This window comes from Seriola dumerili, unplaced genomic scaffold, assembly GCF_002260705.1.
Source record: "Seriola dumerili isolate Sdu_G_001 unplaced genomic scaffold, Sdu_1.0 BDQW01000155.1, whole genome shotgun sequence".
Classification (NCBI taxonomy): Eukaryota; Metazoa; Chordata; class Actinopteri; order Carangiformes; family Carangidae; genus Seriola; species Seriola dumerili.
The window spans coordinates 572,750-599,735 of NW_019174410.1; the positions used below are offsets into that span (position 1 = coordinate 572,750).

The following is a 26,986-nucleotide window of genomic DNA, read 5'->3' on the forward strand; positions in this document are numbered from 1 at the left end:
TCAGTGTTGTAACAGAACCATGAGCACAGGGCACATGGTGTGACAGCCTCTCTGCTTTCTGATTGGTTAAACATTAGAAAGGCTACTGCTCCAGGATTCCCTACAGTCACGCGCTCACCCAATCAGCGTGAAGCCTCTGCGCGCGAACCCGCCTCCTCGGCACTTCTGACCAATCGCTGTGAAGCAGGGGAGTGGCCGACGGACCACCTAGCACCGCTCACCTATCGCAGGGAAGGGGTGATCGGGAGTCGGGTTTTGGGGTTGGGATAATCGATGCTCTGGTTTAACCGCAGCGGTCAGCGGAAGCGTCACTAAGAACCGAACCAGATTCTTTTAGTTTGGAGTCCGTGCACGTTCGGATCTGATCCTTGCAGACACGATGGGTCCGCTGCTGTATTTAGGAGGTCTGGTCGTCATGTTCCTGCTGTGGATCAGAGTCAAAGGTCTAGATTACGTGATCGTTCACCAGAGGTGGATATTTGTGTGTCTGTTCCTGCTGCCGCTCTCCGTCATATTTGATGTGTATTACTACGTGAGGGCCTGGCTCATATTCAAGATGTGCTCCGCGCCCAAACTGCACGACCAGCGCGTGCGAGACATCCAGCGACAGGTGAGCACACCGTCCTCTGTCAGTGTGTGTGTGTGTGTGTGTGTGTGTGTGTGCGCGCGTGTGTGTGTGTGTGTGTGTGTGTGTTCGCTCGGGTGTGTGTGTGTGTGTGTGTGTGTGCGCGCGTGTGTGTGTGTGTGTGTGTGTGTGTTCGCTCGGGTGTGTGTGTGTGTGTGTGTGTGTGCGCGCGTGTGTGTGTGTGTGTGTGTGTGTGTTCGCTCCGGTGTGTGTGTGTGTGTGTGCGTGTGTTCGCTCAGGTGTGTGTGTTCGCTCAGGTGTGTGTGTGTGTGTGTACTCTGATCTCAGTCTGATCTCCACCCTCATATACTCCTCTAAAAGAAAAGATGGATAGATACTTTATGTATCTCCTAGGGGAAATTCATGTGTCCAGTAGCTCATTGGTAATAAGAATAATAAGAATAATAAGAGTTAATAATAAATAAACAATAATAATAATAAGTAAAGTAACTTTCAAAAGACAAATAAACACCATGCAGTGGTTATGTAACAGAGTGAATGGGAGGTTACTCTTTCATATCAGTTCTATATAACTGTCATTACGTTGAATAATCACTTTCATTATGTGTTAAGATGAAAACACATAATTTGATCATGATATATTTATTATTTGTTAATGAGAGAACAGTGTTTCACTTATATTATTACAGCTCTTTGTGGTTTTCACCTGTAACTGTCTTTTCCAAGTTCTGCCAAATGGAAGAATCCACCCCATGGCGCGGGGAGGGGGGGCAGTTCACTTTAATTTTAATTTCTCATTTATCTCGAGCCATGGAGATATTTTAAGTTCCATTCACCCCCAGTACGATTGAACTGTATTTTTCCTGCATAAATAAATGTAGCCACAGGCCTGAGAGGACTTCAGCACATTATTTGGACTCTGAGGGAATAATGAAGCACAGACACAGACTCTCTCTAAAGTGAAGAATATATTTATTAGTGTTTATTCAACACACTTTGAACAGTTCAAACGAGCTGTCGAGGCTTTTGACCTCAGACCAGGAAGGTGTAGTCAGCGAGTCTGGGCGATGGCTGAGCAGTTCAGGTGAAGAGTCAGGTGTGCTGTGTATCATCTGTCCTGTATCGTGCGTCTGACACATTTCAGGTACGTGAGTGGAGGAAGGATGGGGGTAAGACCTACATGTGTACGGGTCGACCCGGCTGGCTCACTGTGTCTCTCAGAGTGGGGAAATACAAGAAAACCCACAAAAACATCATGATCAATATGATGGACATCCTGGAGGTGGACACAAACAAGCAGGTAGGAGAACGCACACAAGCTCTGCTTCCAGACGTTTTGTAAATTTGTGCAATGAAAGCTAAAGGGAACGCAGCCATCGTTAGCCAGTGTTATTTATTACACCTGTGCATTATGACATGTCCAAATGTGTATCGCAAGAACAACTCCAACAACATAATCTTCATATCTAGAGCTAAAACAATGATTCTGGTTTAATACAGCCGGGGTCGTATTTTTAGCCATGCTAGCTGCAAAGCTCGAGGGATGGCAGTGATCAAGACTGAAATATCTCAACAACAATCAGCTGGATTGGCATCAAATTTTGTGCAGACATTCATGGTCCCCAGAGGAGGAACTCCACTAACTTTGGTGATCCCCTGACTTTACATCTAGCGCCACCAACAGTTCAATTTTCACTTATCCTATGAAATTTCTCAACATCTACCAGATTAATTGGCACAAAATTTGGTCCATTTGGATATTCATGGTGAGCAGAGGATGAATCTTTAGAGCTATTTGTAAGTTTTGCTATTACTACAAAACCAGCGTTAGCATTAGCAGCTGTTTACTTACAAGTCTAGAAGAAATGTTATGTTTTTAACTTCAAACTTCATTCATTTAATCACTGTATCCAGAGGTGGAAAGCAACCCTTGGTAATATTTCTATCACTTCTACTGAAGTTAGCATGCTAAACAGCTAGCTCCAGCCAGGCCTGCCTGTCTTGTCACTTTCGGATAGTGAGTCATCGTAGCCTCCAATCTCCCATGAAGAAGTAGCTGCTCAGAGGACAAACTATAACCTCTTGTATTGTAAACGCAGCGATGGCTGAGGCTCTTGGCAAGACATGTACGTAAACAGCTGTTAATGCTAACGTTAGCTATGTAGCACTAGCAAAATAGCTCGTTAATGACTTCGGTGATGCCTTGACTTTTAATTTTTTCCTCTTCACTTATTCCAATACTTTGATTTATGAACAAATACCCGCAAAACAAATTACATTCTCGTCAACAATTAGCAACAGTGAACATGCTAACAAGCATTCGTTAACATGCTAACTTCCTAAAATAAAACAGTGAACATGGTAAACATTTACCTACTACACATCGGCATGTGATTGTGAGCTAATTACCATGCTAATGTTAGCATTTAGCTCAAACAACTGCTGTGCCTATGGCCTCGCAGAGTTGCTAGCACAGCTGGAGACTCTCTTGATGTAGTTAAAGTCCATCATTTAGTTTGCTCATGATAACGTTGTACTCACCAACGTAACTGCTGACATCTGGAATCACAGGGACACTGCAGGGACAAGAAGACAGAAGATCAGACAGGACGTAAACAAGTCAACAGCCTCAACCAATTTATTTGAAGGGACACTTTGGTCAATAATTTTACCATTGACTTTTTTGTTTCGTGGATAACCTGGGGGTTTGTTTAGCATCTATGTGAAGATCTGACTTTTTAGCGAAGTTGCCGTGTTCTGACATCACAACATTTATACTTTGTTTTTTAGGTTGTGAGAGTTGAGCCACTGGCCAACATGGGTCAGGTGACAGCTCTCCTCAATTCAATTGGCTGGACACTGCCAGTGCTGCCCGAGCTGGATGATCTCACTGTGGGTACGTGTTTCATATAACAATCAATGGGGATTGTTTCCTGGGGAATCATCCTGGAGCGGCATCGTCTGGTTTCTAGAAATAGACAGATGCGCTGATGATTTCCACAGCTCATTGTTCAGTGATGTAGATGCATTTTCTCCATCAATCACTGCATCCTGTTTAGAGCCTCAGCGACTTCTCTAATTGTGTTAGAGGATTGATGTTGTAGCTCAAAAGATGAAACTGGGAGGAAATGGCTGCAGTGTTGGAAGCACCCCTGTATTGGGTTTCATAATGGATTTCCTGATGCCATAAACTGCGCATCAACAATCTAATGTTTTCCCATCAGGCCGCGGAACATTCATTTATCCTGATGTCCACGCAGGCACAGATACGCTCCCCAGCAGGCAAACGCTGCTTTCTGCTCATGTGTTTGCGCTCTGTTGGTCTCACCTGGAAAATAAATTGAATTTCTAAGAACAGATCTTTTATTCTTTCTCCTCTCTCAGGTGGTTTGGTGATGGGTACAGGCATTGAGTCGTCCTCTCACATTTACGGGCTGTTTCAGCACATCTGTGTGGCGTATGAACTGGTCCTCGCTGACGGCAGTTTAGTTCGCTGCACTGAGGTAAGTATTGAGTGTGTGTAATGTAATGTGAGTCCACCGGCCTGAGACTTGTGGGTTACCAGCTATGTTGTGGCTTGACAGCAGGGATCACCATGGTAACATCATCTCCACCATCACAAACCTGTACTTTAACCTCTCTGCCTTGGCAGCAGGAACTTGTAACTGTAAAAAGCAGCAGGATGTGATACTGCAGAGTCTGTCAAGAGTAAATGCAATCACATTTAAAGCCGTAGCTTCAGTTTGAGCACATTACTCCTTCCTCTCTGTCGCCTCTTACTCTGCTCTTGTCAAGTGATTACACTGTATTGTATTTATTTCACCTTGCATCATTGTCTCTGCTGCAGTAACCTAATGTCCCTGTGGGTATCACCATTTCACATCATATCATATTAAGTACTCCACTCATGGTTCTGATGCTGAATGAGCTGAATGAGGAAAGCAGCTTTATGATACTGGTTGTCCAGCATCTCAGGCTCAGGTAAGGGACTGTATGAAACTTACTGAGGGAAAACTGGAAAAGAAGACATGGCTCAGACAGCACCACCGTCATATTTTAGTTTCACCCATTAGTAACACAGATTGCATCGTGCTAAATATGTATTACTACTGCAAAGCTCTTCTGGCAGAGCTCCCTTCACGCACAGTCAAACCCTCACAGATGGTCCCTGAATGCAGCAGCCCGGCTGGTCTTTGATCAGACTAAAAGGTCACACGTCACTCTGCTACCCATCAAATTCAGTCTCTGATGCCGCCTTCAGAGAGACTTCTGGGTCTGAACTCAATCATTCAGCCTTAAGCCCTTTCTCAGCCACCGTGCTCCTCCAATGAATGTGATCTGTCATTGTCATCATCATCCCTGCACACAAGACAGTCTCAGTCCAGCCTGTTCTGCTCTGTGCTTCCCTGATGGAGGAACAAGCTACTGAAGCTATCAGAGCAGGAGCGTCTCTCTCTTCAGAGAGCACCTCCTCTCCTAACACCTCTAACACACTAACATGTCTAACTGTCCTTTACTACTTCCACTGCACTTCTTCACCTGATCTCCTTCATTTATTAAACGGATGTAGAACTAAGTTTTTACACCAAGGTCTCCTACTGCTCTCAAGCTTTACTGATGTCCTTCAGGTGTAAGTCACTTTGGATAAAAGCGTCTGATAAATGAATAAATGTAAATGTGAATGTTATAAGTTATAAGCAGAATAAAGTTAAGGTGAATATTGTCCAGTGAAAACATGTCAAGCTCTTTAGAGAGATAATGTTCAGTCTCTACTAACTATAATAATCCAGAACGTGCACACTGGTCTCAGTAGCAAGTAGAAAATAAAGCCCTGTTACACAGACATGATTGATGGCAGAACTAATTTAGATGGTGCCTGAAAAAGAAGCATGTTTTGATGTAATTATCTTGATATTTGTTCGTAGGGGGGCATGACAAATTAAAGACCAACCCTGCTTTATCCAGAAAAAAAAAATCTGTTCCCGCTATTAACTTTCATACAGCCCCTAATCCAAACAGAGCCAAACTAAATTAAACTCCTGATGCAGGCCCCAGAGTTCCAGAGTGGTCTTCAGCAGCAACATCCAACTGTCACACCAAGTACAGTAAAAGGAGTGGCCTGTTTGTGAGAAGACAAAGTGATCGATGCCATGATGTGATATAATGGTTTCGTTGTGAAAGCCAACGTGTGAGACAGATTACAGCCTAACGTGGATCCCCAAAGAGCGAGACCACATTCATCAGCACAAGTGTTCTGCACATCTGTTTGTTCTTGTTCAAACAAGAAATGAATTTTCTCTGTCACACAGGAGGAAAACTCAGACCTGTTCCACGCCGTCCCGTGGTCCTGCGGCACTCTGGGATTCCTGGTTGCAGCTGAGATTAAAATAGTCCCCGCCAAGCCGTGGGTGAAGCTGCACTACGAGCCGGTCCGAGGGCTGGAGAACATCTGTAAACGCTTCACTGAAGCATCGGAGAACAAGCAGAACACATTCGTCGAGGGCATCCAGTACACTCTCGACACCGCTGTCATCATGACGGGAACCATGACTGACCACGCAGAGCCTGATAAGGTAAGGTGTGCGTGATTTGGTTTCACGTGTTTTAAATGTTGAATGGTTTAAATATCATATTTAGCTTTTCCCTCTCAGATCAACAGAATCGGCCTGCACTTTAAACCCTGGTTCTTTAAACACGTGGAGGGCTACCTGACAGGAGACCATGCGGGGGTGGAGTACGTTCCTCTGAGACAGTACTACCACAGACACACACGCAGCATCTTCTGGGAGCTTCAGGTACTTACACTGACAGAGGCTGCGTGTCCATGAGCTTTAGGATTACATTAAAAGAAGGAATATATCTGCCAGATTCTAGCTCGTCATCATCTTACCAACTGCTTGCTCACTACTCTTTATTACACTCTAATGCTCTTTCTTTCTCTCTCACACACACACACACACGTACACACACCATTAGCCATTAGTAAGAAGGGCTTGGCATCCTTTATTTTCTGTAACAGTAAATGGTGTAATGAATTATGCATAGTATTGGTTTGACGGAGACCTAAAGGAGCTCTAAGCTTTTGGGAGCTCCCTGCTTTTTGAAAGGCTTTTGTTTTTGAAGACGGTGCAGACACGAGGAGGGCCGACTGATGTTTGATTAAATTGCTCATTGACGATTTGTCGTTGACGTCTCTGATGTGTTGTTGGCCGGTGTGACGAAGTGTTTGGCACTGGTTGGTGAGTTGTGGCTGCCCTCTGGTGGATCAATGTCTCTCAACATCAAAATTATATTATCATTCATGTAACTGTTACATTAAATGTTAGTAAGTTGCAAAAAGATATGATGTTTTTACATGTTATCATTACTTATTTATTAGCTGAGCAAATAGGGACAATTATATTTGGTCTTAAAATATTCACATTGCTCATCCTTAAATGAAAAAGCAGAAAAAAAGTAGTGAGTGTTGTTGACAAAAGAGAGATTAAAAAAACGTTTGTCACATGTTTGGAAGCAAAGAAAGATCATAATTTTTATCAGTAACTAAATATATAGATAGGGTTAGGGTTAGGGTTTGGGATGTTAGATATTTAACATTGTTAAATTTCAATACAACTAAATAAATAGTATTGAAATATTTTATTTTGAAAACCACCAATCTGTATGTATGAGGTTTGAATTCCCCTATTTTGAATTTCCAGTCATCTCAGGTGGTGCAATTAAAAATAAAAAAATTAAGATTTTAAGTTGTCTCCTTTTTTTAGGTATCACATGACAAAAACAAAATATTTTATTATTTTATTAGTTATAGAAAAACAGAACAGCATCGTTGGTGATTCTGAAATCAGTAGATCTTTGGCTCTCCTGCTCGATTAATAACTTAAACAATTAATTGTTATGATTGTTCCACTAACTGATCATTTGTTTTAGGACTATTCAGACCACAGTCCATCACAGAAAGCCACTTTTAGCATCTTCTTTAACCTGTTTATGTAACTGGGTGAGTATATTTGTGTCTTTTCTCCAGGACATCATCCCATTTGGCAACAACCTGCTGTTCCGCTGGCTTTTTGGATGGATGGTTCCTCCTAAGATCTCCCTGCTGAAGCTCACACAGGGAGAGACCATCAGACGGCTTTACGAGCAGCACCACGTGGTGCAGGACATGCTGGTCCCCATGAAGCATCTGCAGGCCGCAATAACGCGCTTTCACCAGGACATTGATGTAAGACTCAGACACGGGTAAACCCACTAAATACTCACTATTTACAGCACGAGCCGACTGTTCATTCTTCAATTATCATTTGTTATTTCAGGTTTACCCTCTGTGGCTGTGTCCATTCCTGTTGCCAGCGGGCAGAGGGATGGTTCATCCCAAAGGCCAAGAGGAGGAACTGTATGTGGACATTGGGGCTTACGGAGAACCCAAAGTCAAACACTTTGAAGCTAAAGCATCAACACGTCAACTGGAGAAGTTTGTCAGAGATGTGCACGGGTAAGTCTCAAATGATACATGACATTTAGCACCTGTAGCTAACCTGAAACGACTCTTTTCTTATTTACACGCTGTTGCACGACCCATCTGCCGTCTAACTGCCATTTGCCTCCCACAGCTTCCAGATGCTGTATGCAGACGTGTACATGGACCGAGAGGAGTTTTGGGAGATGTTCGATGGACAGCTGTATCACAGACTGAGAGAGGAGCTGGGCTGTAAGGACGCCTTCCCCGAGGTGTACGACAAAATCTGTAAATCTGCTCGACACTGACCCCCATCAGTGGTACCTGACCTCGGCCCCGTGTCACAGATACACAGAGGCTCTGTCTGCAACTCACACCTGGTGACTTATACTAGTTCTGGGATGTTTAAAACAAAAAAACTGATTTACATCTCAGAATATTCTATGGAGGAATTCATCTTTGCACATATTAAAAAAAGCAATCAGTCTGTGTCTTAAGACAGCCTTCCCATTGATGTGAAACAGGAGCACAAGTATCATAACGCTTTTCTCTTTTTCTTTTTTCTGTACACAATTATTTTAACATTCATGCTCTGATCTCGTGCAGTTTGACTCAAAACCTTTTGTGTAACGTGTGCTTGTTAAGAGCCTTTTGCCCCAAATGTCTTTTTGATTTCCTTTTTTTAGAAATGTGTTAGGCAACTTTTCCCTGTTTAACTACCTAACTACTGAAGTGCCATACATAAACATGACCTCCAAATTAGCATCAGACATTTTGAAATACATGCTTTTTTTGATAAATCTCTGTGAATTTTGAGTCTGAAAAAAAGCAAACTAACAAAACAATATTGCAAATATTTTGATATTGAAATGAGAAAATATCACCTGGACTGTGTACGGGTTGGACGGCTTAATTAAAAACTGTTCTACAATAGATATCAGTTTCTTTATTTTTAAAATATACATTATAAAGTTGTTGGTTGCAGTGTTGTAATACGGGTCAGCCATCACACACACATAGTCAAAGCTAATGTATTTGCTCTGAACAGATTAATTTGGCTTTATATGAATCACAGCACAATGCAAACATAATGTCACTTTCTTTTGTTTGTCCTTGTGTATCCCTCTTTTTTTTTAAATGTGTTGGCATGCAGTCAAAGCAAACTGAGCAATTATATCAATGTATTTGAATAACTCCCCAGTGTAAACCTGACTCTTTGTGTTTGTCGCTGCCGGATTAAGAATAAGACGATCTGAATGTTGTATAAAACCAGTCATTGAATGTACTGTACTTAAGTACAGTTCTGATGTACTCATATTTTTACTTTATACTCCTACTCCACTATATTTTGGAGTAAAATAATCTGCTATTCACTCCTCTACATTTATTTGACACCTTTAGTTATTAGTTACTTTGTAGATTCACTTTATGTATTATTATGGATTAAGTGCAGTACATTAGTTAATATCACTCCACCTTAACCAGCTGCAACATGAGTCATAATTCAATGATATAATGAACCGTGTATTATTCTTAAAAGGGTCCTTGTGCTTTTACATGTGGTACTTTAGGATATATTTTGATGCCAATACTTTTGTACTTTAAGTAAAGTTTTGAATACAGGACTTTTACTTATTAACAGAGTATTTCTACACTGTGGTGTTGTTATTTAGCCTACAGTGTAAAAACATACCTGGCCTGCATGTTAGGGTGACCAGATGTCCAGGGGACAGTCCCTGTTTTTGGTGGCTTGACTGCGATTGGAGCTGCCCCCAGAAATGTCCCTGTTTTTAACGTTTGTAATAGAAAACAAACATCTTGTGTTGCACTTGTTTTGGCCAACAGATGTGGCTAGCTGCTAGCTATAGCATCTTCAGATGTGAAACTAAAACCATCAAAATAGAGTTATCCAATCAGATTTTCCTTTTTTCCTTTTTGTTGTTGTCTCTAGACAGAGAAAGGGTTAGCATGCTTACTCATTGGTTAGGAGTTCATAACATGCAGTAAACTAACAAACACAAATATACTTTAAACAAACTGCACGACTGCTTCAAAGGTAGAGAGTCATCATTTTATCAGCTGGCTTAACTTGACTTGACCTCCACAATAGTTTATCACAGTACAACAGCTATCATGGTCAAAATACATGACTGTCATCCTTTTTATTTCATAGGTAAAAACATTGGATATTTTAATGATATACTGACCGCCGAACTGGAAATGTCCCCGGTTTTCATTTCAGATATCTGGTCACCTTTACTGCACGTTGAACTCTCAGCCTGCACACCACTACACCGCATCTCCCCCCCACCAACACTCCCAGAGCTGTCACGCTACCTTATTGACACAGTTACATAAAAGCAGAGTGTGTTTCACCAGAGGCCTGAGGGGAGGGTTCACCTGAGAGACGTCAGGGAGTGGGGGAACCAGTGGTGTCTGCTGCTAAAAGCTGTAGGGGAAAACTTTTTCCAGCGCACATACTGACACTTGCTGTTCCGCCTTCTCCTCCTCTCTCTCGCTCTCTGACTGAGCTAGCAGAGCAGCCACTGACAGCAGGTGAGGAAGTTCCGTGGTCTGCAACAAACCTGCCCGGAGCTTTAGGCAACACAGGTAGGTCTGTACCCGGAGCTCTCACTGGTAAAGTTACAGTATTTGCTCTGTGCTCTCGTTGTAGATGATCAGGAAGACGGCTGCTAACTTAAAGGAGAGTGAGGTGTAAGTGAGCAATACTTTTCTAAGTGAAGCTAACTTTACGCGAAGTTAACTTTAGCTAGCTGCACGAACACGGCGATACGTTACAACAAGCTAACAGCCGGTGTTAGTTTACAAAAGGTGACTTTGAAGATTTGTTGACGCCCCGTCGGTGAGTCGTTAGCTGCTGTCAGTGTTTGTTAGCAGTGGAATCAGCGAATTAGCCCGCACACTTTTGAGTTTTAGCTAGTCTAAGTTAGCTGAAATTAGCCGTTTCTTTTTTGACGTCTACTCACTGGGGTAACGTCCAAACAGCCATCCAGTTTCCTTGACAACAGTGCGGAAGTTTCTGCGAACGCTGTGTCCTGCACAGATTATAACGTTGACTCAGAAACACCAGCCGTCCGGTTGTTTTATTCATTTAGGAAGCTGATTCATTAGGAAAAAGCTGTTTCTCAGGAACAGAAGGTGTATTGTTGTTATTTAAAGGTGTGGATGACTTTCTTATCAGAGACCTGCACGCTATCAGCTTTTACTAGTTAGCTTATAGATGTAGATAGAGACTTTATTCATCACCTAGGGGAAATTCAGATGTCCAGCAACTCATCAGTAATAACAATAATAATAATAACAAGTTATTAATAAATAATAAACAATAGTAGTTTAATTAGTCTAGCTCATGAGTCACTTCCTTTGGCTGAGGTGTTATACAGTCTGAATATATAATATGTTATAATATGTTGCATATTGTCAAGTCCGTATTTATGCATCGATTCTGTTTACAGAGACTCTAAAGTGAAGAAGCATCAGGTGCCCTCCAGACAAAAAGGCAAAGACCCGGGGGGTGAAAGCCAAAGAAGCGTTACTGGCCTTACCTGCTGCAAAGAAAACATGTCCACTGACGAGGAGCCCACGTTCACAGTGAAGCTGCTGCAGCTGCTGCTTCTCTCCACCTACTGGGGAATGCAAATTTGGGTCACCTTCATTTCAAGTTGGTGCCACACACACACACACACACACACACACACACTCGTACATGTATACAGAAAAGTTGGAAACACAAGTGAGGGTAGAGGTAGAGAGAGAGAGAGATGGTAACTCATTTAAGATACAGAATGCATGTAGGACATTTGTTTTTATGCTGTTTGCACAACGCAGTCGTGACTGAAGTGGTCCTAGTTTGGTTCCCAGCCGCCACCCAATGTGGCTCAAGTGTTTGGATCACAGTACATGTATTTATATTTCTGATTGGCTCACACAGAATGTGAATAGGACCTCAGTGAAGCACCTCTGTATCATCTCTACTTTTTTCATGGCCACCTTTATGCCTACATCCAGACCTTGGTTTGCTTTTCTTGCAGTTCAGTGACAACGCTTACATGGGAAACCAAGGTGTGTCTGTATGTTGTTTATAGAGCCGTGCCATTTACACTCTCGTTAACATGCTTTGCAGCAGTTATAGAATTAATTGTAAACTACTCCTTAGCCTCCAGCACATAGCAACATCTGAGCTTCCTGCCACTATTCAACCACAAACCTCGTATTTCTGTCATGTTGGTACTGTGGTATACCACTGTGACCCTGTGCAACCTTAGAGGCGAGAAGCAAGGTCAGAAAACTGCTTCTTAATCTTGTTCTTTTTAGAATATTATTGTCCATGTAACTGTCAGACCTTAATGAATTAGTGTCTCTATGAAAATAAGGTTGTGCTAATCAGTTGTCCTGATTTCTGCACAGGCTTTGTGATGGACAACCACCTGAACAGACACACATATGGGTTTATTCAGAGTCGTCTCGTCCCGTTCTACCTCCACCTGGGTTCAGCTTGTGCCTTCTTCAACCTCACCATCTACGCCGTGTATCACCCCAGCGACATGCTGGATGACCGGGAAGCTTTTCAGGTGTGTCGTTTGTTCCACATCATTGCACTGCACAAAACCTGTTACAGAGTATTATCTTAATCTCTTGTCTCTGCTTCCCTCACCAGATCTTCATCTTCTTTGTGTCGGTGACGGTCGCGGCCGTCAACGCGCAGTGGTTTGGCCAAATGACGTCGGAGATCATGGCAGACATGCACCTCATCGAACAGGCGTGCGGATTGGGTCAGGACATCGGCCTGTCGTCTAACCGTGAGGCTTACGCCAAGCTGTGTGAGACGGATGTAAAATACAGGCACCTCAGTAGTCGCCTGTGGTTGTACAGACTGCTGTCGTCCCTCTGTAACCTCTGCTGCATCGGCTGCAATTTCTACAGTCTCTGTTACATGGCTGAAAACCTTGTCACGCTGTAAAACTGACACTCAGCAGCTGGACTGTAAAATTGTTGAAACATAGTCAGTCCTTTACAAATCTAGAAACTTTTGATATCAAAGCAGTAAATTATATATTTAATACATAAAGTCTTTCTTTCTATCTCTGCCTTAATTAGAAATGAGATTAAAAGGTCGGATGATGCTCTCATTGGGGAACAATGATAGGATATAGTCTCATGCATAGATTTCAGCCTCTGGTTCACGGTCAGTGAAGCTGAATTTCTCTGAACTGCTGCAGGGAGACGAATCAGTTCCTGCAATCTGAGTAATGCTTCACCTTTCACCCAGTGTGGCTGAGGCTGGCGGCTGCCTCAGGTTGGTGCCTTGAGATTTCCCCACACTGTTACCTTTACTTTTACATTATGGTACCTTACAGTAAAATAAAACATGAGGAATGTTTTTAAATCTTTGCACTTGCAATAGAAAATGGCTCAATGCACTGCACTGTTTTTATGTGTAGGCAACAGGAGGAAACCTTTAGTAAGGAAAGTGTTTCCTTGCTGTTCTGCCCTGCTCTCTCTGTTTGGGTGGAGCTTTAATACCTTGTTGACAGTGCGGTGTCACAGGTTTGTCTGGCTTTACTTATGTTACTGTAAGGGCACCTGTGAGGCTGTGCTTCACCTCCCATCAGAGGGAAAGGTTGTGCTATCTTTCTCTCTCCTGGCTGCTGCTGGTGTGATACACGATCTGATTTAGTCTAAAACACACCTGCACCACTGATTCTGTTGTATTGGAAACAGATTTTATTGGTATTTGTTTTGCGTTGTTGCACAGCAGCTCAGTGTAGTTATGAGAGTCCTCCAGCAGGTAGACCTTTGCTCTAGTCCCACTATTATCAGTGTGCTCTGGATGGAGACACTTGCTATTCTGGGGATGGGAAATACCCATTTAACGGAACATATTAAAGTGGATTGTATTGGAGTAGCACAGAAGTTTTTTTGGGATGGTACAAATGGTCTGTGTTGACTAAATGCCTGTAATAATAGTAATAATAGTAATAATAATAATAATAATAATAATAATACAGAGCCCCCAGTAAAGATTTTATTTCTTTGGAACTACTTTTTTGCATCATCTCACAGTAACTTTTACATTATGTCGCGACACTTCCTGTACTGCATTTATTGTGAAAGGCTGAGCTCCAACGGTACATGGACAGGCAGCATGGCTGTGTGTGCACTGTGACTATTCTTCACATCTCCTCATGTATTAACATTAGCCTCATGAAGCACCTGTCACCCCTGCTTTACCATCAGATAGGACATTTGAGATGCCAATACACACACACACACACACACACACAGGAGTGCATGGGTGGCTTCATAGTAACCATAACAACCAATGCTACAGCAAAAGCCACAGCTGTAAACATCCCATACAGTCATAAGCATAGCCACAGCAGCAGGCATTCATAATACAGAGTAGAGATAGTTAACTAGTTAACCTAGTTATGTTTATATTAACTGCAGTAAACAGACTTGCAGCTGAGCCAGGCTGTAACATTCATAAATTAATATCATCATACATCAATGATATATGTAACTGTCAGAGCTCAGCCTTCCTCTGTGGATAAGAGGGAATGCAACACACAGATAATCAACTGTGACCTTTGAATCTGACTTGAATGTCACCTCCGCACTCCTTCCCTTCACTTAACATCCCAGGACGATCTCCGTACATGTTGCTACCTTTCATTGTGCCACGCAGGAAAAACCACATCAGATCTTGTGTATATTGGTGTAGGATTTTAAACAGTGATCAGGTCTGGAGCTTGAACTCCTCAAGTGTTTTGTGCTTTATTTTATAAAACCTCCATTTGCTCCACATCAGTCTCAATGTGTTGGAACATTATCATCTGGCTGTAGGAAAAAAAAGCAGCCATTAGGAGAATTGAAGCAAAATTATTTTTGAGTTGTGAGCTTTTTTTTTTTTTGGTCATAGTATGTTTTTCTTGAATCTGTGGTTCGTTATTTTTCTGTTGTCTTTTTGCACATTAATCATGTTAATTAACCACTCCGTGCTACGACTGTGCCTCCTGTCTGTAATACCTGTACATTAAACCAAAGACAAAACACCAACAGAGCGATGGCAGCAGAGGACAGATTCTGAAACTCCTCTTTCTAATAGTTTGTTCTAACTGGACTGATGAAGGTGTTTATTATAAGCCTGATACCGGCAGAAACAATGCAATATTACTTGGCTGTTATAAATTCTACACAGTTTTTCTATGACGTTGCCGTGAAGCTTGGCCAGTTTAAAGTTCTGTAAAAACTGAATGCAAGTTTTTTGACAGTTTTGTGTATCAACATGAAATCTGTATCTGGATATGAATTTTTCTCGAGGACCTCTTACCCACATTGATTTGTTCCTTCATGATATGTTTGATATTACAGGTTATCATCATATTAGCTGAAGAACAATGAGGTCAGAGGTCATGAGCTGTTAATGGTAGTGGGTTTGTATCAAAGATGTTTTGACATGTGTGGTCTATTTTTTTTGTATAAAAACATGTTTCATCATTCTCTACCTGATCTTCAGCCTGTTTTATTCCTTTTTGAGAGACTATATCTTTACTGTGCAACCTATTTCCTGTTGTTCTGGCTCTGTGCTTCATGCAGTGGAGGAAACAAGGAAACAACTGAGACTGATTGACTTTTAGCTTTAAAGCTATAAGTTTTGGATGAACTGTGGGGGTATGTAGCTCTATACTGTAATCAGTGTTTATATCTGGTGTGATTTGTAAAGTGGACAAAAAAATCACTTGTGTAAGATTTGAAAATGTTTGATTTTGATGACTCCTAGTGGTGGAAATAGAAAAGACTAATGAGCTGAAAAGCATCCAGTTTTCACAGGGGACAGTCTCCGAATACTTTGAGAACTGCTAAAATCATTTTTGTTTGTTTTAAAACAAATCTGGCAGAAGATCGGTGGAAGTCTGAATGGAGCCTCGGTTCAGAAGCCAGACTGACTCAAATGTAATTCAATCCTGTGGTTCCTGTGGGACGCCACGTTCTGCCAAATATGACAAGAGGGAATCATCGACCTACTGTAGTTTAGGATCAGCTGCAAACACAGAGTGAACATCATGAAACTACTCCATCTTAACACCTGACCAACAAACCCCAAGGAATCCATCATGTCAGAGTTATTTTTAATGTAAAAATACATGATCAGGTTTCAGCTACAAATCCATGGTTACTGTTCGATATGAGATCAGCATCAACAATTTACAACCCACTCCACCTACAAAATGAATATTAGTCTAAAAAAGTAATAAATATAAAATGATGTAGATAAAAATGTAAAAAAAAAAAAAAAAAAAACATGTACCTGACTATTAAAGTTTAGACAACCAAGTTTCTCTTGTAATACTTAAAAAACCTGAAATGTACGTTTCAGGAAGGTTCAATAATCTCATTCAACACATGAATGTAACAGGAGGTGAAGCAACTCAGTTTCACCCTTTTGCAGGACCGACCTCAGTTAAAAGTGCGATTACATTGTGTGAAAAAAAGTACTGGGTCCCCTTGTTTGTTAATTCTGCATAGAGAGAACCAGCTGCAGCCTTGGAGTATCCACAACAAACGTTCTGTAATACTGAGGGAGTAAATGTAAACTGTCAACTTTAAATTTTCTCCGAAAAGGAGGCAGCAACATTATTTAAAGCCACAATCCTCGATGGGGATCGACAGCCCACTGCCCATTCACTTTGGTTGTTTAAAGGATGAGGTTAGATCACTGTCATTACCGTCCGTCTGTAACAAGCTTATAACAGTGTATGCGCAAAAATGTAAAGAAATGTACTGAAGAGTGAAACAGATAATGACAGTGTCAGTGCATCTCACTGTGCTTAGAAGGCATCTAAAGTTACATTCCTTGTAAACAGCAAAACAGAAAAGGCATTAAAAAGTAAGGATTGTGCCTTTAAAATAATCATGTAGTATTCCCATGATTCGTCAGTACACACCCACGCTTCAAACGATTGATCATATCTCTCTTACACTCCTGTCCAGGAAACGTGACGTCATCCCAACATTTAAACGCTCACTTTGTGTAAATGTCAGGAAATGTTCTAATATAAATAACACGGCTTCCATGTTTCCCTTCTCAATACTCACAAGTACAGTATCAAAATACAAATATTTAAAAAGAAAACACCATCTAAAAGTCAACCCACAATCCCTCTGGAGGGTTTCGTAACCATGGCAGCAACAGGAGAGTCATGGTGCAGGCATGGCTTTCGCCTTGACACCATCCCCAACAATTCCTCACCTTTGCTACTAAAATACTCCATAAATAAAAGTCGTACTAAAAATAGAGTTTTCCTTTTCATCAGCATAAAAATACTTAAATCCAGTGTCTGTCATACAACCACCTTGCCCTTGATGTCCAGCTTGTTGTTGTCACTTGTTTTGCTGGTCTGCTCCTCTGTGAAAGTGATGTAGGAGTAGATCAAGCTGCCCGCAATACTGCAACAACACAGAGAGCAGCCGTGTCACAGTCACAAACCAGACGACAAGCAAAACACAATGTAAATGAATGGCAGTATTTAAGCTAAAAAACTGATGAGATGTTTTTCTTTGTAGAACACTGAACAATATGAGACTGGGGCCATTTTACAGAAACCTCCTAAATTACAGATCCTATCTTAATTGATTGGTAACCGTGGTAATTGGGGTTAGCACCTGATTTAGGAAAAAAGCCTTTATAGATGAGTAGTTTCTAAATCATTGTTTATGCTAATTTCAAATAGGAAAAGTGTTTTACACAAACTTTACGGGGAACTGTTTGACTTTCACTTTCCACCACATAGCTAACTTGTGTCATACATATCGCTGCTCTTTTATTGCTGTTACACAACCAGTGAAATGTCAACAGGCTGAACTTATTGAGACTTGTCTGATGACACACACTAACGATGTGTTTCAGTTTGATGACAAAACACATGTTAGTAGGTACAGACCATGATGCTGCAGTTAGCCGAGCAGCTAGGACCAGCTGTGGAGAGGCCGACCTGGCAACATGAGGCTCAGATGTGCTTTGTTTTTGTTCTTTTTCATTATTTGTTTCAATAAGAAATGTAGCTTCAGTTGAAGCTCAAAATCCCATTTTCTACTCTCCCTCTCTTAAGACTTGAGATAGGAAGTCTCTGTGAAACGACGCCTGGTGTTAAGATTAACGTTAGGGAGAAAACCTTCATGACTGTTGAAGGCAAAATGAGAAATTGAAAAAGATGTTGTTATTTGTCACATCAGTGTTGAGGTGAACGTGTTGCAGCAAATCACCGATCGTGAAATTTCCCAGCAAGTTTCAGCATGTAAATATGAATTCCTGCAGCTGTGTGACACATTAATGTCAGCTCTACACTATCTGTGTCGGCATGGACCTTTTCCTTTTCCAACTAATTTTATCAGAGTGAGGCTGATCCAGAGGTCATTAGTTTCACAGGGATCAGGTCATAAACCAAAGTATTGGACATATTAAATCATTGTCACAAAAGTCAGTGGATGAACAGTCATTCAGATAAATCCCCTGGGAACCTTGAATGTCTGTACAAACGTACCCTTCACAGAGGGAAACAACACTGTATTTACACTTCCCCTTTATGTTTTTATTTAACTGACTCAATCTGTTGTGTGAGTATTCAAGTCTACATGGTGTAAAGCCTGATGAATGAGGAGGAAGTTTCTGCTTCGGCCCCAGAAACAACTATTTAAAAAGAATCTATGAAGACAACTGTCACATTTGAGTACATGTTCCAAAATAAACTATTCTTTCCTACCTGATATTCAAACCTATGAAGTTGGTCCAAGAGAAAATGTAGTCTCCACTGAACACCATCCCGATGTATGTGACCAGGACGTTCTGCAAGACGGAGGGAATATGAATTAGGTTTGTGTGTTTTAGTGTTTGACTGTTTCTTCACACAGCTGTGCAGCTCACCTTGATGCAGCCCACGATGGTGGTTGTTAAAGCAGAGTTGTACTGTGTGCAGAGCACTGTGGAATACATCAGAACAAACCTGCAACACAATATGCCATATTACTCACAGCTCAAAACTTGAGCGAGCATGAAATCAGATTTCACAATGTTAATGCAACAAAATAAACACAGTTGAGATTTCAGCCATTGATGGAATAGAAAGTTGTTGTAATCCAGATGTTCAATTCTGGCACAAAACACAATCCTGTTTACTTGCACGCAAGCATGCACGTCACACATAAACTTCAGCTTCCGTCTTACCCCATGATACATGAGAGGATGAACTGGCTGAGGAAAATCATATCAGACCATCCGTCATATTCCACCGCCTGACGAGAGAGGAACATCATGAGAAACAGAAAGAAGTACCAGTGAAAACAGACACATGCATATGAAAAGCAAAGAGAAAAACAGGATTAAAACTAGATAGATTGTGAATTCAAGTCGAGTCTGATGTGGCATTCAGTGGAAGAAAGAAAATTAAGATTGACTGAGCGTGGAGGAGGAGTTCAACACATTTTAGGGAGTTGTTGCAACTAACACTTTACAGTAGGGTCCAAAAGTCTGAGACCACGAAGGAGAAAGTGTCCTCAGACTTTTGTAGCCCATGTACATACTAATACAAATTCAGCACTGAGCTTTAAAAGGTAGTAGTCTGTATCTGTGCTGTGGTTAGTCAGTGGAGGGGAGTTGTAGGCGCTGCTGTAATAACTCTACTAGGTGCATAATAGCAGCTTTGTGCCTCTCTGGCTGCTGGGCCCCAGCTGGGCAAACCAGAAGGTCTCTGCCAACACTGACCAACAAACAGACTGCTCATATTTACAGCATACGCCCAAGCCTTCACATATGTGCAGTCACTTCAATTTAGCATTAAACCCTGTAATAACTGATCACTACCAAGGCCATGAGCTCACTACAATGACTTCATTTTATAGTTTAGCCACAGTCCAATCAATCATTGTCAGAAGGTGACACCTATAAAATCTTATTTTTTTAATGAGGATAAGTAGAAATAGATCTTATAGACAGGACAGAACAAACAGAGGAAGAGTCAAACAGCTTACCTTCTGCATATCTCCAGTCACATGAGCCAACAGCAGCGTGGGAATTATCATAAATAATGCATTATAATACAATAATCCATACTTCCCCAACTCCTGTGAGAGAGAACACAGGAATAGATGGGCAGGGAGCAACAGGAACATGAAAAATAAGCAGAGCCAGAACAGAGAGGGTTATTCACAAGTCTTTCAGTGCATTCCTCACTAACTAGCACACAGATGTCATGCATGGCCGGCACACTGCACAACCTAGAACCTCTTGTTAGCATCCGTCTGATTCTGTTTCACGTGTCTTCATCTTTCACTATCTCGCAATATCAGTCACACACCTCTCTGTTTAGCTCGGTGCTAGCAGATGGTGCTCCACAGACATCACAGACTAAATCTGGATCCAGTTCTGCCTCTGATGTAATGTGAGAGCTGAGCAGTCTACTCATGTGACATCAAAACCAACTAAAGCAAGCTACGGGCCATTTCTAACTGGACAGTCAGGCAGTTATTAACCAGACTGCTAAAAAAATTATGCAAGAAGGTGTTTAAAAATAATATAGCACAGCAGCACAACTGCTTAAACAGTGATAATTAAATCCACTTAGTGGGGAGTGAAAAGAACTGACTCGACACATGTTCCTTTGAGCCGGACTCTGAAGGACAGTTTGGGTTCTCTAAATTCACCAACATCAGCTCAAGGCCAAAAACAGCTCCTACCCAACAATGGCAACTATTCATCAGGTGGTTCAGCCCCATACCTTCGCATCTAATTTTTGTTTCACATAGGCTCCGTTGGCTGCAGTCAGCACATCGTTCAGGAGGATGAACACGTAGCCTTGCAGGTCAAAGGACAAGTCAGCACTACGAACAGAGACAAGATAGAAAGTGTTCAGTTAGCTGCAGGCATGCTCTGTTCAACTACAGATATACAACATGTGTCTAATGACCCTGAAGACCATATCACTTGAGTGGGCACATATATCAGGACGAGACCACCCTTTGTAGTAAGGGTAATTCTGCTTTGGTTAACAGCGGGGACACCTGGATGGAGCAGAACTTACCTTGCGGCTATGAACGCCCCGAGGATCATTGTAAATACTGTCAGTTGGACTGGCCTGGAGAATTTCTTCCTGCCAAAGGTCAAAGAATAGCAGAGCAATGAAATTCAATCTGAGTACTTTGAGCTGCAAATAAAAGCCACCAATACAGTACAAAGAGAAAGGCTTGGTTTTCTTCTACTGAAGCCATTCCCCGCTACATTCAAGGACCAGTAAATCACCAAAAAAAGTGGGTTATCTGTCATGTGCGATCTTACTTGAGCAGAAGTCCCTCAGCCAGCATTGTGAATAAAATGGAGAACCTCCTGAGGACAGTGAACATTGGCAGGCTGGTGGAAGAGAACATAAATTGTGATGGGAAATAGTCTTTTACTTGGCAAAACATCAACAGCCATGCCCAATGAGCTCATGATGACACTGGATGAACTTTCATCATCATTCAGCCGGGGCAATGTGGACTTACTTAAGCCTTTTGGTTCCAAACAGACCAGTGATTTGATTTCCCACATAAAGAAGAGGTAGAGGAAACGTCTAGAAAAAAAACATATTTAGGCATTGAGAGCAGAAAGGACTGACCAGACTAGTAGATTAAACCACGCACATAAAACTGAACCAGGAAAACATGTCAACGTCAATTCCCTTTGCTCCAGTGTCTCAGGTGTTTAAATTTTCTGATTTATGCTTGTCTTAAATGTAGTGTGACCAGACGTTCCTGATTTCTAGGGACAGTCCCTGTTTTTTGTGGCCTCTCCCTGGTTGGAGTTGTCCCCGGAAATGTCACTGTTTTCAACTTTTGTAATTAAAAACAGAAGTCTAACGTTGCGCTTGTTTCAGCCAACAAGGGGGGGCTGGCTGCTAGCTATAGCAGCTTCAGAAGCGAAGCTAAAACCATCAAAATAGAGTTATCCAATCAGATGTTTCTAATTCTTTTTTGTTGTTGTTGTCTCTAGGGTAGAGAAAAGGTTAGCTGCTCACCCATTGGTTAGGGGTTTATAACCAGGCAGTAAACAAAAACAAACATACTTCAAACAAACTTCAAACTACTTCAGAGGTAGGGAGTCCTCATTTTATCAGTCGCCCTACACAATAGTTTATTACAGTGCAACAGTTACCATGGTCACAATACATGACTGTCCCCCTTTTTATTTCATAGGTAAAAACATTGGATATTTTAATGATATATTGACCGCTGAACTGGAAATGTCCCCGGTTTTCATTTCAGAGATCTGGCCACCTTACTTAAATGACAGTAAACTGAACATATTTGAGTTTGTAAAACAAGACGGTTGATGGCCATTTTCATTCAAAAACAAGGGGTCTCACCTTGCGAGGTATAGTCTCATCAAAGTCCGGGAAGCTGATCACCCTCGCAGCCTTGCCCACCCACAGCACAAGCACAGTGGCCAACATCTGCACACACACACACACACGCGCGCGCATTCAATTGAACACTAGTCTTAGCTCAGGATAGTGTTTGGTAACGTAAAAATAAGGCAAAATCCTTCAACTTACTTGTCCAATTCCGACACATATTGAAGAAGGGAACCTGAAACAGCAGAGTTGACCCCCGTTAGTCCCAGTGAACTCTACAGGCTGAGCTCAGTCACCTCGTATTTAATATTTAAAATATAACAGTCTTGCTAAATGCTAACGTGAGTGAAGCTCTCCTGTCTCCAGTCACTAGCTGCCCTCGCTAGCCAAAAGTTGCCGTTAGCTAATAAGCTCCGCCGCGTTCGCCTCCGCGACCCGGCCAACACAACTTCCAGTAGCTAGGTTAGCTAACACGGTAGGTTTTTTCTACTACAACCGTCAGAGCCGTTAGCGAAAACCGTTACCTGTAGTTAGTGAGGACGCTTTTATTCACCACGACGATGAGAAACGAGCTCAGACCGTAAAACCCCGCGGCGAACAGCTTCACGAACACCGTCAGAGGTTTGTCCGCCATCCCCGACAAGTTCTCATTCCTCTCTGAGCGTCGGTGTCGGCTCTACCCCTGCCATCGCTGCTCCGCTTGTCTCTCTCTCTCTCTCTCTCTCTCTCTCTCTCTCTCTCTCTCTCTCTCTCTCTCACACTCACACACACACACACACACACACACACACACACACACACACACACACACACACACCACAACTTCCGCCGCCTCAAGTCTGAACCTCACAGGGCACATACAACATTTTTCGGTTAATTTTCCGCCTCTGTAATTAACACCAGGACACTGCGGTTTACCGGATTATCTAACCCGAGTCACACATGGAGCTGAAAACAACACACTCTGCTTATTTATTACATTTGGGAAACACATTTAAAGCAGGAGCTGGGCGGAGATGTTTATCTTCTCCGCAGCTGTAGTTTTAGTCCCACATTTTCACCCGTGTTGGATTGACAACTGCAGCACTTCCTGGTGTTTAACCAATCACAAGTTAACAGGTCCATTGATTATTGGACCTAAACTCAATTTGGATTACAAAAAACTAAAAACCCACAATTATTATCATATTTACATTGTGTGCATTATTTGTCATATTGAAAAATAAGGTTGGAGTTGCAGCAGTTGTATAAAAGTGTTCAACCACAAGATGGTGGCAAATAGTTGTTTAAGGATTGGACCATAATCAGTAAGTTTTTTATATTCACAGTATCATCAGGTCTCTAGTTTGAAGATGACGCTTCATTTGCCTCAGTGTTGGAAATAAGTCACAAAAATCGGGCTTTAGTGATTGTTTTCTCATTTTAATTACTCATTCATAACATATTCAAGTTTTGTTCCTATTAGAAATTGGAACAGTTTCATTTATTGACACATGTCCAGCCCATACAAATATGTACTGTATGTTTATTGTAGACATATGTTACGTAGATATATGTCCATCCCAAAGTCTGTCAGTATATGTTGATATTTTATACAGAAGGGACCAAAAGTCTGTGACCACTTTCCCAGAATGTTAAGATGTTTAAAATTAATGAGGAATTAATAAGAAAATTATGGTTGCAACATGTTATACAATTTAAAGATAAATGCATTTTATAGATATTTTGAATATATGTACATATACAAACTTTGCTATGTTTATTTCATATATATATAACTTATATCTTCATATATCCAGAGGATGTAGTGGACATATATACATAAGGAAATATCTCGTTTATTACTTTTCTGCAGGAGTAGTGTATTTGCATGAATACAGCAACCACACAAAAAGCCTTCAACATACTGTTACTCCATTAAGTATTTAGTGTCCTTCACTTTTTTGCACACTTTATTTTGCTGCGGATTTTATTTTAAATGACAATGCTGGTGCCATTTTGGCCAATCAATCTACTCTCAATAATCAATAATGATAGAGTAGGAGAAGGAGAACCTCTTCTGGCAGCAGGTAACTCTGGGCACAGCTCCACACCTGGATTTAACAGTTTATCCCAGTCTTCCCGTCAATTACCACTGAAAAGCAATATACTGTAATTTATTATTTTAAATAACTTGAATTATTGTTACATGCTCCTCGTGACTTTACCTGTGTTTTCACGCTATAAGAGATTTCACATGGGATCTGTTATTTAAGATTAGAGCCACATGTGTACTGCTGCTGATTCAGCTGCACACACTGTTGAAGTGCGATCTGCAGCATGTTTTTATCATTAACTGAACCACCATCCCCCACATTTATGAATCCAATGGGGATATGTGGCATTTGCATTGTCATTTTTCCTCTGCTATTTTGTAATGGGGGAAAAAATAAAACATTTGCGGAAGAAATTATCCTCTAGAGAGAGGGAGGAGGCATTTAAGCTTCAAAGCTTTGATCTAATTATAAAATATCAGTGAATGAGGGCCAGCTTCCTGACCTGACCTTGCAACGACACATGTGTATTTTGGCAGGTGGTTGTGGGATAACAACCTGACGTGTCCATGATAAGAAATGTGTCCCTGCATGTGCCACGTTGTCTAACAGTTGTTGAATCAAACCCACATTTGTTTCCTTTTTGAGGAGCAACAGCAGGGGACATCTGATCTGAGCCATGTCTGGACTGAACGCATCCCTAGGATACTTTGTGGCTGTTGTGATTTTTGCAGCCTCAGTTCGAACGCTCGTTAGAAAATGGCCTCGTTTTACCTTCATCTTGGAGTTTGCCTCATCCTTCATGCTGGTGGCATGCTGGCTGGAGGTGCAGACCATTGTAGAGGTGGGAGAGTGGGCTGGGGGCTTGGGTCCTGATGTGACTGTGACCATGCTGTTTGTGTTGCTGCTGACCCACGGTGTGATCTGTGGTGGCACGTCAGGGAATCCCACCCTGGCTGTGCAGGGATTCCTGCAGCTGGAGGCCACCACCCTGCTCACTCTGCTCGCTGTTGTAGCCCAGTTTCTCGGGGCCCATCTGGCCCTCCTTGTGGCTGTATACTACTGGGGCCTGGAGCTGACAGACATGCACATGATCAAAAACCTGATGGCTAGAGAGTGCAGCACATCTCTGCTGGTCTCTTTGCTTCAGGGTTTTTTCACAGAGTGTGTTTGTGCGCTCATCTTTCACCTGGTCCATCTAAACCTGCGACGCAGGTCTGCTTTGATCAGGGTTCCTCTGATCGCTGTCCTCCTCACATTCCTGTCCCATACAGGTAAGTCTGAGCTCAACCTGATCCCACCTTTCTCATCCCTGCATAAAAAAGCTTCTAAATTCTTACAACAAAACTTTATATTTGTAAATATGAAGAAATGAGAGCAAGAAAAAGAACAGGAACGAAATGAAATTTTAGAACATTTGAAAACTAAATATCAAGAAAACATGGGATCCCACTGGAAAATCAGTGTAACACACACTCTTCTCTCTGTCATGGCTCAGTGCATCAGAGATCAGTCTGTGCACCCACAGAGAATTCAAACAGTTTTAGTTATTTAGCCTGAATCAGCTGCAACCTTTCCTTCCACTGTTCACATTCTTATTAACCAATCATGTCTGGATCAGGGTTGTGCCCCAATTTATGCTTTTCCTTCAGTACACTTGTTTGTATCAACATTAAATTAGTTCCTTGACCTCCATCTTAATGTAAGTCATGCATATCATCATCTGCTTCCTCCCAGACCCCATGAAGAAGCCCATGTTTTCATGTGACCATACTCTTTTCTTGTCATGCAAAGATTTTCTCTCAGTTCAGTTTTTCTGTTTTTATTGCAGATGTTTCAAAGACAACACAATGTCATTTCAGAGATTTTTGTGTCTGCTTCCCCAGTTTGATCACTAAAACATAGAGCAACAGACATAAATCTTATTTTTCCTGTTCCATTTTCCAGCCAGAGGCTACACCTCAGCGTACATGAATCCATCTCTGGCCTACGGCCTCACCTTCCACTGTCCTGGATTCACCTTCACAGAGTATGCAGTGGTCTACTGGCTGGGTTCTCTCACGGGTAAGTTATTAAATAAATCAAATATACATGCATTAGCTGACAGCTCCTTGAGAGTGAACACACTGTTCACAGCGACTGTCTGTTTTCCAGGAATGACTCTGGCTCTTCTCTTGTACATGGGACACATCCCGAGGATTTTCGCCAAGAACCTGCTTTATTTCCAGAAGACACGATTCAGAGTGCCAAAAGCAGACAAAGCAGAGAAGAAGAAGCAGTGAGAGAAACTACTAGAATCTTCCCTTTTAGCTAAGTACTTGACAACAAACGGCAAAGAGACGTTTACGTCAACTTAATAAGTCTGTGTAGACAACCTAAAACATTCGACCAAAGTAATCCTAACTGAAATGAATGTACCTTTTCCATCCTTGTCTGCTGTTTTAAATGATCAATAAAGTTTTTCATTTGTAACAAAACCACTTTCAGCAGCACTTCTTTGCTA

General features: G+C 41.7%; 4 protein-coding genes across 6 annotated transcripts; 3 read left to right on the plus strand and 1 right to left on the minus strand.

The window, feature by feature from the left end:
- Positions 1 to 248: 248 nt before the first annotated feature.
- Positions 249 to 8,980, plus strand: dhcr24 (24-dehydrocholesterol reductase). The gene is made up of 9 exons (XM_022751547.1): positions 249 to 610; positions 1,731 to 1,886; positions 3,377 to 3,482; positions 3,971 to 4,089; positions 5,896 to 6,159; positions 6,238 to 6,381; positions 7,614 to 7,811; positions 7,903 to 8,081; positions 8,200 to 8,980. Exons 1-9 carry the CDS (start codon positions 380 to 382, stop codon positions 8,351 to 8,353), a joined length of 1,551 nt encoding a protein of 516 aa, XP_022607268.1. The 5' UTR covers positions 249 to 379; the 3' UTR covers positions 8,354 to 8,980.
- Positions 8,981 to 10,479: 1,499 nt separating this feature from the next.
- Positions 10,480 to 15,566, plus strand: LOC111226342 (transmembrane protein 205-like). Of its 3 annotated transcripts, none has more exons than XM_022751434.1 (4): positions 10,480 to 10,659; positions 11,522 to 11,727; positions 12,474 to 12,637; positions 12,724 to 15,566. In XM_022751434.1, exons 2-4 carry the CDS (start codon positions 11,628 to 11,630, stop codon positions 13,024 to 13,026), a joined length of 567 nt encoding a protein of 188 aa, XP_022607155.1. In that variant the 5' UTR covers positions 10,480 to 10,659; positions 11,522 to 11,627; the 3' UTR covers positions 13,027 to 15,566. The 3 variants fall into 3 exon arrangements, with proteins under 3 accessions (XP_022607155.1, XP_022607154.1, XP_022607153.1); XM_022751433.1 differs by having other exon boundaries at positions 10,480 to 10,655; XM_022751432.1 differs by lacking the exon at positions 10,480 to 10,659 and adding an exon at positions 10,668 to 10,760.
- A 618-nt stretch (positions 15,567 to 16,184) lies between these two features.
- Positions 16,185 to 23,150, minus strand: slc35d1 (solute carrier family 35 member D1). Its single transcript, XM_022751435.1, has 12 exons — positions 22,975 to 23,150; positions 22,652 to 22,685; positions 22,463 to 22,549; positions 21,603 to 21,670; positions 21,397 to 21,468; positions 21,143 to 21,211; positions 20,840 to 20,942; positions 20,094 to 20,186; positions 19,291 to 19,358; positions 18,991 to 19,069; positions 18,830 to 18,912; positions 16,185 to 17,516 (listed from the first exon to the last, which is right to left on the minus strand). The coding sequence occupies exons 1-12, from the start codon at positions 23,082 to 23,084 to the stop codon at positions 17,411 to 17,413; spliced, it is 972 nt and encodes a 323-aa protein (XP_022607156.1). The 5' UTR covers positions 23,085 to 23,150; the 3' UTR covers positions 16,185 to 17,410.
- Positions 23,151 to 25,072: 1,922 nt separating this feature from the next.
- LOC111226347 (aquaporin-12-like) lies at positions 25,073 to 26,963 on the plus strand. Its single transcript, XM_022751443.1, has 3 exons — positions 25,073 to 25,757; positions 26,431 to 26,547; positions 26,638 to 26,963. The coding sequence occupies exons 1-3, from the start codon at positions 25,163 to 25,165 to the stop codon at positions 26,763 to 26,765; spliced, it is 840 nt and encodes a 279-aa protein (XP_022607164.1). The 5' UTR covers positions 25,073 to 25,162; the 3' UTR covers positions 26,766 to 26,963.
- The last annotated feature ends 23 nt before the right edge of the window (positions 26,964 to 26,986 follow it).